This window comes from Nylanderia fulva, unplaced genomic scaffold (assembly GCF_048542155.1).
Source record: "Nylanderia fulva isolate GAGA-0341 unplaced genomic scaffold, ASM4854215v1 Scaffold17, whole genome shotgun sequence".
NCBI classification, from domain to species: Eukaryota; Metazoa; Arthropoda; class Insecta; order Hymenoptera; family Formicidae; genus Nylanderia; species Nylanderia fulva.
The window spans coordinates 1,506,140-1,522,203 of NW_028189945.1; the positions used below are offsets into that span (position 1 = coordinate 1,506,140).

Below are 16,064 nucleotides of genomic sequence, written 5' to 3' on the forward strand. Positions count from 1 at the left end.
AATATAATCAATAAAAAAATTAATAAATTATCACATTTTTAGCAAAAATTTATCTTAATTTTTTTAAATATTAAATTTGCGTAACATATTTTTCATTTATTAAAATTACATAATCTCTCCAAATTTGTATTTACAAATTTTAGAAAACATTTTATAAGATAAATTAATTTACTTAACATTAAATTACTAATTAACGAATTAATTAATACTTTAATTCAACATATAGATAATTTTAATTTTTTTGTATATTATTAAATTATCTTAAACTATTTTTATATAAGAATATTAAAGTAAAATAATTGAAATAATAATTTTTTAAATCTGTTCTATATTATCCTTTTCTAAATATCAGTAATTGCTATAATATACAAAAATATATACATGTGTAGAAAAAACAGAAATTAATTGATCAGTAAGAACTAAAATAACTCACTATAATATTGAGAAGTGATAACAAAAGTTATAATTTGCAAGTACATAAACGCAGTTTTTTTTCAGTGTGAGATAAAATAATTAAAATAATTACAATTAGTCAGATAAAATATAAATTAATAATAAGTTTCAAGAAGTACAAAATCATTGAAAAATTCAAAGTCAGTGGTCAAAACGATTAAAATTCTTCCTTTATCTCACGCCGAAACAACCAAATTGTTTATTTATATATATTTTATTTGTTTAAAATAAATTTGTTAAATAATCAATCTTTCCGCATTTGTATTACAGCCTTGGTTTCTTTTACCTATTTTTATTACTATGTTACTATTGTCGAAATTTTTGATCAAATTTAGTAGAGTAGAATAATAAAATAATTGTATTGCTAAATATTAATATAAAATATTTTTTATATAGAGATGTCAGTATATTATTTTTGGAAATTGATTTTCCCTATTTACACTTACATTCTAATTTAAATTATTTACAAATTTTTTATAAGTATATGTGCGTGTATATGTTTAATTATTAAATTTATAATTGTTAATACGGCTTTCAAGTTTTTAAGAATTAAATGTAAATAAATTACCTGTATGGTTTTCTGATCGAAATTTTTCATTATACAATTATTAAAATATTTTCTAACTCTAACTTAAAAATTACTTGTATAACCGCGTATGCATCAGAACAAATTGAGATTCGGGCTTAATAATATACTCACGAAATTTTATCAATGTTATATATAAGTAAATCTTACAATTAACAGCAAAACATCAATGTTAACATACGTATATGTAATTAGTTCTCTACTGGAGGCTGTAAAATTTGAGATATTATTTACATATAACTAGTATTCTTGTGTACAATAAGCTAACATTAATAATAAATAAGTTTAAAAACGTATATTGTATTATATAACTCATTATAAAAGTGAAAACAGTCATTATGTGTTCAAAAACGAACGTATTCACAACACGGTCAGTTTATAACAAAACGATTGTTTTTGAATTTATGTTTATTTAATTTTTTTTATTTTTACGATATTTGAAATATGTTTTTTTCGTTTGCTCATATTTAATTCTGAAACATTTTGTGTGTTTATTAGATATAAGACGATTGTATCCTTATGTTATGCTTGTTTTTAACATATTTCATTTCAGAACAAATGCAACTGCACCAAGTTGAAACAGACACTGTGTATACTTTACTGTTTGTATTTTACTTACCTGTTGCTGTTGCACATTATCTGCAGGTATAATAGCTCTTCCGTTTGCAAAAATCATAATTTGTATATCCATTCCTCTAGGATTTTCACTTATTATTAGTAAAAAATCACAATGGGACAAAATGTATAAATGTATAATATTTGTCCTATATATATATACCCAGCAAACACAGTATATAAATGTTATATACTTAAGCATGTTACATGTAACGTATATGTTAGTTGTAATTTCTATAATACTTATAGATGGTAACATTTTTAATATTACATATATTACATTGTAGTTATATTGTCATTATATCCCAAGATAGCACTGACTTATCAATATATCAATGTGCTATTTGGTATATAATTACAGTATAACTACAGTGTAATATATGAAAATGTTACATCTATGAGTGGGAAATTACAACTAACATGGATGTTACATGTAACGTACACGTTATATTACCTGTTATATTCCGTTTTATTATAGCAATGTAACGATTATATATCAGTGTTTGCTGGGTATATATATATATATATTATAAGTAATTGAAAAGTTGAAAGAAATCAATTTACCGACGTTTTATGCGACGTAACCATAAATTGTATATGTAGCGTAATATTATGTGCATTGCAAGCAGTAATATAATAGTCAAGACAATCAGCAACGTGTTATTGGAGTCGTGTGATTCATCTTTTTTACTTGTATCTTCTATATCATCATTTGACTTATTAGAAATCTGATTGTCATTTTCTATATTGAATATCGTATTCATCTCATTACTTGCTTCTAATAAGACTAAAAAATAATTATTAACAATCCAATACATAAATACATAAAATATTACTAATTTGTTTCATTGTAATAATAAGACTATATACAATTATATATTGACATATAATTAGTAAAAGATTTGTATTGTGTGTAGTATTTTAAATATGTATTATATATTCTATAAATTCAAATGATACACATATTGTACACACACACACATATATATATATATATATATATATGTATGTATGAAATATTATTGTATATGTATAATTTTTTAATTTTAACATAATATAATATATTTCTTTTTTTAATGTTTACTTATCGATAGAATTAAAAGAGGAAGCATACAAAAACTTCCAAATTTTATATTTAATTTAAATGTATTGATTCAAATTAAATACATTGATATTAGTAAAATTAATATTATGTGTATATATGTATATGTATTATAGCAAAATTATTTTGATTTATTTTACCTAATATGCTTGAGATAGAAACAACAAGAAGAACTACAAAAATTGGTAACCAATAACATAAAATTCGTTTTAAGATTCGCATTAAACTAAATATATGCATCGTGGACGTAGGTGTTTAAAAATTTTCTCCTTAAACTTAAGTAATATTCGAGATTGTGATTTATTTTATCCAATCATTTCTATTCGGTTTTTGTTATAAATATTTTCATGCTATATATATTAAGCGTCTGCAAAAAAAAGCAAAAAATTTCATTTATATTAATGTATATTTTATATTTATATATGTACTTGTCTGATAGCTCAGATTTTAACAAATGTATGCTTAGCATAGAAATAACAATAAAAATAATAAAATATACAAAAGCAGAAATATAGATCAAGAACAGCCAGGAAAAAAGAACAATATGCAATTTTTAATGTAGTAAAACTTGCGAACATGTTTTTATAATATATGTATGTGAAAATCAAAGCAGTTATATCGATGAGATGAAATCTTCTCGTAAGTTTTATTGAATAGTAAGTAATTAATATTGTGTATTATTGTCATTTTCATAATAAATTTTCGATTAAAATACAGATATAATAATTATTACAATTCAGAGAAATATATATATTTATGACAATTAGAGAATCAATATAATTTATGTCCTCCTTATAAATGTCAGTAAAAAATGTGAAGGACAAGATATTTATATTACTTATTGTTATATCGATGTTAGCAACTACAATATCTAAACAAAGTTGCCATCATAACTTTTTGATAATTATTCTTATTTATTTTTGACATATGGCCATTATTTTTCGTTTGAAACTCTTGCTATAAATTATAACAATTAAGAAGTACGATTAAATGTCTAGTACTCTTAGAAACATTATAATTTAAATGACAAATTAATATGATAATGGTATCTTGTGTCTTTCTCGATCTTGATATATATGTGTTTGACAACTAATGAAAATAAAATAAAGAGCATATGTAGCATAAAATTGTATAAAAATATCATGAACTCTAATAATATCTAATAATTATTATGTAAATGAGACAATAATGTCGATGTTAGCTTGTCTTTGGGCATAAATTTAATGATATTAAAAATCACTATAAATTTGTAATTATATTACTAATCATTTTATCGTACCAAAAATTAACAAACATTATAAATTGCAAGAAAAAAACACTGAAGAAAAGTTTATCTCATAAAACAATGTACTTGAAAATTACTTATAATTTGATTAGGTATATTATAATTTGATAAGTTTATTTTACCAGATCGTAAATGGTTGTCTCTTGGTTCGTTACACGTACAGCGATGATAGCACGACAATAGTTATTTATAAAATGTTGATCTGCCTGATTCTGACTTATTCGCACGAAATTATTTATCTACCTGTAACTTTCATGGGTCATTATATATCCTATGTATTTATTTACATTATTTTCGATACTTTTATTTTTTAAATTTTAGTAATGCTGTTTATTTTAACTCAATCTAAATTTTGCTAAAAAACTTGATGGAATGGATACAAAAGCTAATAATTTATTAATTACCAAAATTAAGATACTTATTTTCCATTATTTTTGTACTAATATAATTGGCTTTGTTATATTATCTTCTTTGTTTTTAAATTTAACGATATTAAAAATCACAGTAAATCTTTAATTATACTATTACTAATCTTTTTATTGTACCAAAATTTATGACAAACAAATTTCAAGAAAAAGGCACCAAAGAAAAGTTTGCCTCATGAAGCAATGTATTTGTGAAGTACTAATAATTTTATTATATTATAATTTGATAAGTTTATTTTACCAGATTGTAAATATCACATAATGTCTCTTTTTTTGTTACACATACAGCGATGATAACAGATAATAACGAACGCGCGTATGACTTCTAAAAAATATGAACAAATTATTTATGAATAAGTGTCCATGACCTTTAAAGATAATTAATAAGAGAATAAATAAAACTTAAAATATATGTATAAATTCTTAAACTTTTTTAATCTTTAAAACTTATGTGAGAAAAATTCATAAAATGTCGAGATGCAAAACATACATATTTACTTTATTGCAGAGAAAAAATAATACAACGAAAAAATGTTTAATATAAATATATTTCTCTTATATATATATATATATATATATATATATATATATATAAAATATAAAATTTTAAATAAAGAATTAGAAGCCATTCGCAGAAATAAACCACATTAATAAACTAGACAAAAATTAGAATTAGTAACATAACAGTTAAGAATTATTACATCTTACAATAAGATAAATATAGAACACAAAATAATAATTTAAAATAATAATATACGATGTTGAATAATAATGTTATGTCATTATTATTCCTTCGCAAAATTTTCCGCGAGTAAAATTAATTCCGATTTGCGAAGAAGTAATTCTAATTCAAGATTTAATAAACTCGCGTTAAGATACACGGTGCCTCGTCGGCTACGCCTTTAACTGATCGCGAGATACTACCGTGTCTCTTGATAATCAACTGAAAAATTTAATGAGAAATTTTAATAAGAACCTTAGATGTGAATAATTAAAATACAATCACATAAATTACCGCTAAAACTGTGTATGCTTATCTCAAATTAATGTCCATTTTCTTTTTCAAACAAAAAAGCAGGTTTGTTAATCGTGACAAGAACGAGAATTTTTTTGCTGCTCCATTGCAATTCTCGCGTTTAATGTTCCCATTTAATATTGCAGATCTCTTATACAAGATTTGACAACTGATGATTGTACGCAAAATGTTTCGGACAAGTTAACAATATTTTTGCACGCGTTCGAATATACAATTGCATATACAAATTGCAATGTTCCATTCCCTTCATGAAGACGATGAGATGACGTAACAATTGTAAATGATCATTTCTCGCTATTCACGCCTGTCTCTTCGTGTGCAAATGTATATACATACGCACAATCACAAAAAAAAATTAACAATCGAAATGCATACACACTCTAAAAAATGTTCGCATTTGTTCGCTTCATCTAACGTAACTAAAAAAGTTATAACACGCGTTTTTTAAACAAAATCGCATTTAAAATGATTAACTTAAGCTTGAGCAATTTTTTTGCATCCTATATATAAAAATATTATTTTCGAGATTCGAGTAGAATTTCTTTTTCACATAAAGACTTGAAATAATTTACAATTGGTATAATTGGAAAAATTGTACTGAAATAGAAACTCAAAAAACAATTTCGTTCTCCGGATATAACAAAGCATATTATACCTGTTAATTAGAGAGAAAATGTTAACGATTCTTATTAAAGAGAAATGATCGCGCTAATACATGTACATATATGTGATGCAAATAGAAGAGATTTCGGCAGCCTCTTTATCACGTGTTATATGCAAAAATAGACTTTACTATCACTCTCTTGTCGACGAGGAACGATGAAAGGAATCGTCCGTGAAAGAGATTATGGTTGAACGTCGGATTCCTTTCTCATGAATTCTTTTCTTTTTTTTTCAGGATTGCACACACGCAATGAGTGTTGTCGTTTATACACGAGAGTTCTATTAATATTATAATTCCACATCTACGGGGTGAGAGATTCACACTCGCAGAAACCTACTTCTATTTGCTCCGTTAATCGCGGAGGAAAGTATCTCGCTTCGGGAATTATATATATTTTTTTTATCTCCAAATAAACGCGTTGTCATCATATGTATCCTTCAACAGTGGGTATAATTATTGTCTATGTATATGTATATATATATATTTATAGTTTCTACAAAAAACGCGCCCTGCATGTATATTATAGATATCACTTAGCTTGGTCGCTTAATCGCGATTTTACACGGATTGTGGGATCGCTCGATCGAGACGACGAAGTGATCATGTAAATGTAACTATTATTTGCGAAAGTATTCGTAAAGAGAGTGAATGAGTGTATGAGTGTTATGAGCAGCGTTTCGAGAAAGAATTACAATTTTTTTCTCTCTCTATTTTTTTACATAGAAGAATCTATGTTGTAAAATAAAATAAAAGCCAACGTTTTCGCATTTTACATTTTCGGCTGTGTGTGTGAGTTTGCACATTTTTAATATTATTATAATTGCAACGTAATCCTTTAAACTTAATATTGCTCATGCGTTTCATTGAAATCTTACGGTTGATACAAGGACGGCATACAAATAGATTAATACACGAGGATATATTATAATACAACTCCAAGTGCGACTAAAAGCCTATGCACATTGTACGAAATATTATGTTACAGGATTCAACTGTTTTCTTAATTATTAATTGACAGGAATAAACTTAAGATGAGATTAGACTCGCTACTTTAATCAGTTCTAAATTCAGTATAATTGCACTCGTAATTTTGATGTCGAAATATTTTCAAAAATGGAATTTAAATAAAATCGTAATAATAACAGCGCTCCAGGACGAAAAAAAACAAAAAAGATTGCTTAATATGTCATAAAGGGAATAAATATTGCAATGTTTCGAAAATCTTACGTATAATGTGCATAGATCTTACAAAGATATTGAAAGTAAAAGTTGCAACAGAGACATTGATACTTATACATAATTGGAGTGTATATAAACGCAGCATCTCGTTAAAAAAATTAATTCGTATACATTTCTTTTTCGTTTATAATTATAAAATTGCCGGGATTACAGCTTTCAATGCATTATATATTATATTTATGGCTGTAAATTAGTAGTCTGTACCAGCCTGGACTAGCCTAATATAATATAATCCGACTGCTGCAATTTACATATATTATATATTTCGCAATAACAAATAATTCTCTATTTTTTATAAATATATCTATCTAATAAATGTCTAATAAATATGTAGAATCGTGCTCTCTCTATAATAATATACATATATAATAATTAATAATACTCGAATTATAAATACCAAAAGCAAGACTCATTAGGCTATACCAAAAGCAAGACTCATAGGCTATATCAAAAGTTGCGACGAAATTATGCATGTCCTTATGTATGTATATATCGTATAGGAGCGGACATTAATTAATAATACGCGTATACAATGTTGGCAAAAAAATCGTAACGATCGAGATAATCCCTTAAAAATTATGTTATCCATACAAATGTTCGGTACAAATGATGCTATCATACATATTGTTATATATTATAGTAGAGACTTATATGAAATTGGTGGGTTACGAAATCCGCTAGAGAGAACTGAGAGATAGCTTATTATAGTCCTAAAGTATATTTTAGGTGTGTTAAGATTTATATCGGTATATCGGATATTGCGTGTTACTGTTGGTGTTAACCGTTTAGCCTCCTAGAAAATTTGTATATACGTTGTATAAGATTCTCTTTAACTCCTTTTTCCCTCTCTTCCTTCCTCTATCAGTATTATTTTTTCAAAATGAATGGTTTACATCATAGTCATCAAATTCATAATATTTCAAGCCTATTTGGTCGTAAACGACTCGTCAACAATATATATCTAACGTCCTACGAATGGCGATATATTAATTAAACATTTGTTTTTCTGCATCTTTTTGTTGCAATTTTTACAATTATCAGAATTCGCAGAAGCATCGATCTCTAACGTTTGTATCACACATTTCTCTTGTCTTCGAAGGCTCGAGGGGATCTATATATTTTTCGATAGTCTTTGCAAAAATTCCTAAATTCAATCCCGGGAAGCGAAAACACCTCAACCGTCGCAAACAAATCATCTAAAATACTCTTCAAAAGCTCGCAAAACTGCGCTAAATTGTACTATTTTCGATTGTGATGACGATGCATCTAAAACTCTACCCTACTCTAAGCCAACGTATGATGATACACAACTGACACGACAACATTTGTCTGACTTACTCGCGACACCAAGCAAGGTATCATATACACCAAGCAAGGATAAGATTGTTTCTTTCGGATCGTCAGTGAAACATTATGGACGAAAGTGTGTCTCCTACAACGATTCTTATCATAATAAACTTTGGAATAATCGCGTACACATAGCCAATATTTAATTACCCGGGTCGTAAGTAAAACCTACATCTCATTCAATGGATTAGGTACTCCTTCGTGGTGATTTTTAACGAAGTAACCGAACGAGGGTACGTTTAACATCAGCAGCGTTCTCTCTCTCTCTCTTTTGTTGATTACAATATTGTGTGCAATTATTGTTATAGAAATTGTCGTGATCGATACAGGATCACGTCTGTGCTTCCATTTTGTGCGTCCGTGCACGTAAATATCCCGACTTAACTCAACGCTACGTTTTGTACAATTCAGTAAACGCCAGTTTGCGCTCGCGAACAATAAAGTTTCTCCTCTCCATCATATTCCATCTCTTCTTAATAGGTATGCATTAGTATAAAATTCCCGTAAACGTAAAAATCTTATCACTCATTTAACTTAACGATTCTCATGTTGCAAATACAAAGACGTCGTTCAACGTCAAGCATTGCATACTTGTCTTATACAAGAAAGATGCAAAATGATGTAACTCATCATCGTGTGTTTGAATTCTGTAAAAGATTTCCAAAAAACCGACTTCGCACCCGTCACATTTAGAAAATGCTTACCGTTGTCAATAGTAAATGTTTCTCAATACAACTAGCGATCTCAAAACTTGAGATAAGCAAAGAATCTAACACACTAGCAGACTCTCTAGTGTGTTAGTCGCCTGTTTCATATAGCCTCTTGACTATTAACCGACTGCGAACTACGTGAGGTTTTGCGGCTAATTGGTTCCAGGTACGCCGCGGGTGCCCAGCCTTCCATGCCAGTGCCGATCAGTTTTACAAACCACCAGCCAGCACAGCCGACCTTGAGAAGCTCCAAGGTATCACCCTCGCGCATCGTGACTTCCGACTGTCCCACTGCGCAATAATCTGCCAACGCCACGTATCTTCCACCCTAAAAAATAAATATATTTTTATTGCAAGACCGATTCAGAGACTAAAAAGATGCAAGATACTCAATAGAGACAATGTTATTATCAGAGAAAAGGAGAAAAAGATGCTGTTTTATGTCTACAAAGTTGTTCTCAGCACTTGAAAAATATGAAAGAAGACTCACTGGTGCTGGTCCTGGACTGTCGCCAAAAGCGTCTTCTTCATCCGTATTACTATTTTCCGAACTCCATGCCGCGTCCTCCTCCGTGGATTGCGAAACATCAGTCATGTGTGAGATAACGCTGTTACCGTCGACGGATAGCGTTCGCAAAGATCCCGAGAGACTGCTTTGAGCTTCCCACGAAATTGTTTGTCGTAACGGTCTTTCGAGAGAGAAGAAGCGAAGATGAAGTATACATCGAGAAAAGATCGAAATGCGCAACGTCGTTGAGTCTTAATAGCGATTACGTACTTATGATTGGATTTTCCAAGAGCCGAATTCTGCTTTCCCTTGAGTTCGGCTAACTGTGACATCAGAACGCCCTTGATCTGACGCACCCAGGATTGTTTAACATCGATGCTAGGAGCTTGTATCGTGTGTACCTCAGCTCTGCCCTGCAACCATATCTCGAATCGTTTAGCGTCGCCTTTCACTGACTCTGTCAAACCAATCTGCGACATCTGTAATAATATATTACGTAAAATAATCGCATAAATTATAAATTTTAAATTGGGGGAAAAAGTTATTCTTGCAAATTTGAAAAAATATCGAAATATACCTTCAAATATCTTTTAAAATGGTACGTGGCCTTGTTGTGGGCTTGAGGCTTGCTATGCTTACAAAATATCAAAGCCTTCTCGTATAAGAAGATATGCCGTTGAGATGGTTTCAGTCGCAATAGTCGTTCTCGCTTGCTGCTGCTCCAAACGCTAAATGAGCCTTGTAACAGCAATTCACCCTGTGCGCTCAGATCGCCCTGTAAGTAGAAAGAAAAAGACATGAGTAATATAATAAGAAACAAAATATAATAGTTTTTTTACAGTAGAAAAGAAAATCTCATAATGGAGGCATGTACTTACTCCAAAACCTGTTATTGCAGTTTGATGCATGCTGTCATTGACGCATTTTAACACGACTAGCATGCAATCAAGCGCCTCTTGCAGTTCGGTGCAGCATGAAGGTTCGTCACTATACTTTAATAAATCCTTTAACAACAATTGGTACTTGGTGATCCGTTGAACGGGCTTGAGAAGATAGGCAGCGAGCGGCAGCTTGTGACCAAGTTTCTGTTGACAGGCTGCGAGAAACTGCGGTTCAGTCTGTATCTGTTCACGCAATCTCTCGGATCGTGGAATATTCTGACAATAATAACTGTACAATCTAAAGAATATCTCGCGCTAAAAAAAAATACATTAATTAGGAATTATCGAGCTGATGTATATGATGTATATTTAAAAATATAAACGCTTACTCTCTGAACAAAGCACAAAGCGACCAGCTCAGTATTCGAAATGCAATTCTCCAAGTCTCTTAGAAACGTTTCACCATGAAAAATACAAATATCCTCTAAATTGCCAAACAATACGTCCGCCTTGCCCACCAGTGCAGCTGGTATCAAATGAACCATCGCTTCGTTCGTCATTTCCATCTTGTAACCTTTAATGATCGAACCAAGTTCGGTGACGTAGATTCGTTCGGTTTCCACAAGTTCTGTCAAGACGTGGCCGCGTTTTAAACGCAAAGCCTCGATGTCTCGAGGCTCACTCTCCGGTGACGAGGATTCTCCTTCTATAGGACTCATCTCCATCTTAAATAAAGTCATTTTGTTATAGATCATATATTTATTTATATTTAATATTTTTTTTTATTTTAATTTTAATTTTTAATATTTTATTCCAGTATAAAGCTATCATACAATTTGAAATTTTTTCAAATATTATACAGGATGTCTCAAAAGTCCTGCAACAGTTGAATATCTTTATTTGAAACATTTTTCTCAAAAAGTTTGTTTTCGAGATATTTAATCGTTGCAGGATTTTTTGAACACTGTATAAAGTTTCATTTATTATATAAGATTACCTTTGGCATAGTATTGGCCTTTTTGAGAACTCTGCTGGGCTTTACAGTTTGAGGCAGTGATTGCAAAGGTTTGACTGGTTCTGGAGTGACGGTTTGTACTGGTCTGGCTGGTTTGATCAATTGCTGTTTTAGTGCCATTATCCTCTTGTCGCACATCAAGGACACATCTTCTATCCTTTGCAAAACCTATGAATCACAATTTCGAGTTGAGACAAATTTCGTTGAAATCAAAATATATTTCAGAAATACGCACTTGCGTGATGAGCGCTTTGGTCTCCGGCATCACGGAATCTTGGAAGATACATCGAGGATGGTGGAACTCCTCCGCGGCTTCGATCAACTGCTGCAGTTCTTGAAGTGCCTGATCCGGCAGCGTGGTGCTGTTCTGCGACGCCAGCAATTCTATTCCTCGCGTGCACCAAGTGTTGGCCTAGTGGGATTAATAATAAAATTAAATAAAAAATTAATTTTCTAATTGGCAAAAGATAAATGAAGATGAAGCCGAGGGCTCCAGTTCAAACGTACCTTATCTATACGTTCCATAAGCTCCCGGCATTTCGTCAACATGTGCAATCGTCTTTCCAGTCTCTGACTGAGGATGGTGCAGACTCTCTGCAGCTCCACGCATTTGGGCTCCACGACGTCAGTCGGGCACTGATGCCTGCCGGACAATAGCTGTTGACCAGCGGATATCACCTCTTCCGCGCGATCTATGTCTCCCTATAAACATACGTAATTATATTTATGCACGATAACGCGATTAGACGTATTAATATATAAATGAATGAAGATGCTACAAACAGTCATGGCACTTGTGTTCTCATAGTTTGATTAAATGATCTAGAAAGGAAAAACCTCGGAAAGAAAATACACTATTATTGCGTGCAATGCAGAAAGAGAGAGGGCGAAAAATCATAATGATAATAATCATTCGCAAAAATTCACCATGCCATTATCGGACATGAATCAAACCTCCATCGGTCTTTCGATGACATATGCGTGCATTTCAACTAAAAGAGATAAGACAAAAAGGAAAATAGCGTATTAGCTTGAATAGTATAAATAACGTATAATAGAGAATTTTAATTCAATGTATATAGCGCCTACGAAAACTTGTCGAAAAGTAATGTTTTCTATTTATCTCCAAAACATGATAAATATAAGACTGATTGTGAGATATGTATGTGTAAATGCTAAAATATATCTCAAAATTATACTGTGTCTTAAAAAATATTAAGTCTATCATAGAATACATGTATTTTGTTAAGTGGACTGCTTACCAAGACCCAAATCCACATGGTATGCAACAAATAGGACTATCGACAAAATGAGGAAAGCGGTGCAAAGTAACATTTGTGCATAATGTGCATTATATATGTTACTGCTTATGATCACGTTCAAACCAGAATTTATATATGTATAAACATATGATGGGATATTTAAATGACAATTATATATATCTATATTTTTGACATTATCAATGATAGCATGTTTACTTTGTTATGAAGTTTATATAATACGATAAAAAATAATCTCCTGATGAATAAAATTATGCTGGTTTGAATAACATTCTGGTGCTTTAAGTGCGATCTGTATACATTCTCAAACACAAAATTGTGCAAGTTGCTTTCACTAATTGATCATTTTCGTACAATGGGTCTATAAGAACTTTATATTTCAGTGATATATAAATGACTCTTCTCTGCATAAAATTTATCATATAATTTTTATCTTTGTAACTTTTTGCGTTATTTTAAAAATACTAATAACTTTTGCTAGATATCTTATAAGAAAAATAATCCAACACGTTAAATATGATGATTGACGTATTTTGTCTCAAATTTACTAATTAAAAGTGTCACATACTCTGCATATTCGTTGAAATGCCGATGTGTCATGTAGTAACTGCTCCACTCGCACTTGAGTCTCCCCGACCTCCGTCATTTCTTCAACCGTCTTTAGATGCTGATCTAACGTCGCTTGTAATTCTCGAAAATCTTGTTCAAATTGCCTCAGTGCCAAACAATGTCTCAAACGTGAGCTATGATGTGACCAAAACAAGTCAAAGGTTCTCTCGGTTTCCTCCAACTGAACGAGTAACCTAAAGTTAAAGAATTTAAGCATTAAAAAATGATATACGCGATACATGATAGATTTCTTATTTCAATATTTTATATTAACGGATGTCTACTCAAATTTTGTAAAAAAATTATCTGATAAAAATATAAATATAAAACAAAAAATAATTTATTATAAATGTCTCAAGAAATACTAATTTATTTATTTAAATATTCTCTATTAAAGAATATAACAATTTTCTATGAAAATAGTTTATATATAAGATTATACTGAAAATAGATTGTCAATCAAAAAATCACATAAAATTTTAATTAAAAACTCAAATATTGCCAAGATATATTAGACCTGTTCTTAAGTACTAGATAAGAGTAAAAAAAAAAAATTTTTTAATTCCCTGAATCCCAATTAAATTCCATGAGAAATTCCCGGTTTTTCAAGGTTAAAAATCTCCTGAGAATGTCAAGTTTTCCCCGGGAGTATACATCCTGATTAACGAAACAAATAATTTCTAATAAACGTAATAAGATTAATCATTTTATTTTACGCCTATATTATATTAATTAAGAAATTTTAATTTTAAATATTTCTTCTCTTACCTTTCTACTGCTGCAACATTTCCCAATCTATCGGCCGTTCCTTTTCCAGTTAACTGCCGTACACTATCTAAAAGAGCTTCTCCATGCCTGGCAGCGCTAAGTATCTCTTCTTTTAATTCGTTATACTCAGCTTGTTGCTGCGACAATAATGTGGTCGTAGCAATAGTATTGTTAGGAAATTCCACTTCGGCCAAACGTCGCGTAAAGGAGTCTAACGCGAGGGACACGTCCTGCGTCATTGATGAAAACTTCTCCAGACTCTGCATAGAAAGAGACAAACAAGTGTTTATCAATACAGACAGAATGGAAAATTTAATTTCATATAATTAATATCGCGAAACTTATATTTACAATTCTATTCTGTATCCAAGTGTGATGACAATACGGTAAATTGCCACCGAGCGGCTCGGTAAGCTGATTTGTTTCTATAAACTCGTGAAGCTCGACGATGTTAGCCAAGAATATAACTCTAAACTTGAAATCCTCTCGGAACAGTTTATTCGACACCTCCGAAATGGCTTTCTGTAAAAATCCGGCAGGTCGCAACACATATACTACATGCACTAGACCAGGGAAAAATGCCTGAAATAAAAATGCAGAATTTTTAGTAACAATTATTATTGTTAAGTAATATAGTTTCATGAAGTAGTAATTAGAATATAATTATATATGAGTGAATAATATGTGAATTCACTTACAGAAATTTTCAGAAGCACCGTTTTCACAGAGTTCCATTTATCATTCCTTCGATCAATTATCAAATGAAATCCAAGATCAGCTTCTTGCAACCTATATATAAACACATTCAATAATATATAATTTAATTATTTAATAAGATAATTTATATTTATTTTTTAAATAAATTATAAAAAATATTTATTTTTTTACATAAATTTATTTTTGCATAAAAGAGATATCAATTGTTAATTAAAATGTAATATAGTAATAGACTTACGTTGGCACAGAAGTAAGGTATAACATGAGACGTTGATAGTCCAAGTCAGTCAAATTATGAAAATTGCCATTGTCTGGAAATGTAATTATAGGACATCCCTCTCGCGTTTTTCCTCCTGCAAAATATGTATTAAAAAAAAACATTTAACAAAATTTAAATCTCAAAAGTGAATTTTTAAATATAACTTGTAAAACTAAATACAATATTTACCAGCAATAATAGCATATTGTGCCTGGAGAAGGTCTGCAACGTCTCGAACTGCCAAGTCTCCATTTTCTATCTCGCCTGTCATACTCTCTACATCTTCTGTAAAATTCAAAATATTGTCTTTTTTACTATTATATTACATTTATAGTATATAAAATACATTATATGTATTTCAATTTTTTTTAATATTTTTGTTACAATATTGTTCGTGAAGTATATTGCTTAAAAAAATCATGAGATTTTGTTAATGTTAAAATTAAATAAATAATACATATATCTTAAAATTTTATATACATATATACATACATATATATATATATATATATATATATATATATAAATAAATATATATATATAGACACTTGCACGATTAGAAATT

General features: G+C 29.9%; 2 protein-coding genes across 8 annotated transcripts in view; both read right to left on the reverse strand.

The window, feature by feature from the left end:
* Positions 1–342: 342 nt before the first annotated feature.
* On the reverse strand, positions 343–5,030 carry LOC146723752 (uncharacterized). Of its 2 annotated transcripts, XM_085481126.1 has the most exons (5): positions 4,164–5,029; positions 2,897–3,123; positions 2,219–2,441; positions 1,659–1,734; positions 343–1,248 (listed from the first exon to the last, which is right to left on the reverse strand). In XM_085481126.1, the coding sequence occupies exons 2-5, from the start codon at positions 2,994–2,996 to the stop codon at positions 1,231–1,233; spliced, it is 417 nt and encodes a 138-aa protein (XP_085337252.1). In that variant the 5' UTR covers positions 2,997–3,123; positions 4,164–5,029; the 3' UTR covers positions 343–1,230. The 2 variants fall into 2 exon arrangements, with proteins under 2 accessions (XP_085337252.1, XP_085337251.1); XM_085481125.1 differs by lacking the exon at positions 343–1,248 and having other exon boundaries at positions 1,262–1,734; positions 4,164–5,030.
* A 553-nt stretch (positions 5,031–5,583) lies between these two features.
* LOC114938314 (guanine nucleotide exchange factor DBS) overlaps positions 5,584–16,064 on the reverse strand; it is a 29,391-nt gene continuing 18,910 nt past the window's right edge. For all 6 annotated transcript variants that reach the window (XM_085481122.1, XM_085481117.1, XM_085481120.1 and 3 more), the window contains 15 exons: positions 15,689–15,784; positions 15,479–15,593; positions 15,222–15,312; positions 14,875–15,105; positions 14,524–14,783; positions 13,715–13,949; positions 12,374–12,568; positions 12,102–12,278; positions 11,849–12,034; positions 11,241–11,576; positions 10,849–11,166; positions 10,548–10,745; positions 10,241–10,449; positions 9,953–10,151; positions 5,584–9,790 (listed from right to left, as the gene is read on the reverse strand). In XM_085481122.1, coding sequence (XP_085337248.1) covers positions 9,563–9,790; positions 9,953–10,151; positions 10,241–10,449; positions 10,548–10,745; positions 10,849–11,166; positions 11,241–11,576; positions 11,849–12,034; positions 12,102–12,278; positions 12,374–12,568; positions 13,715–13,949; positions 14,524–14,783; positions 14,875–15,105; positions 15,222–15,312; positions 15,479–15,593; positions 15,689–15,770 — 3,060 coding nt within the window. In that variant the 5' untranslated portion in view covers positions 15,771–15,784 and the 3' untranslated portion in view covers positions 5,584–9,562. The remainder of the gene's footprint in view (positions 9,791–9,952; positions 10,152–10,240; positions 10,450–10,547; positions 10,746–10,848; positions 11,167–11,240; positions 11,577–11,848; positions 12,035–12,101; positions 12,279–12,373; positions 12,569–13,714; positions 13,950–14,523; positions 14,784–14,874; positions 15,106–15,221; positions 15,313–15,478; positions 15,594–15,688; positions 15,785–16,064) is intronic.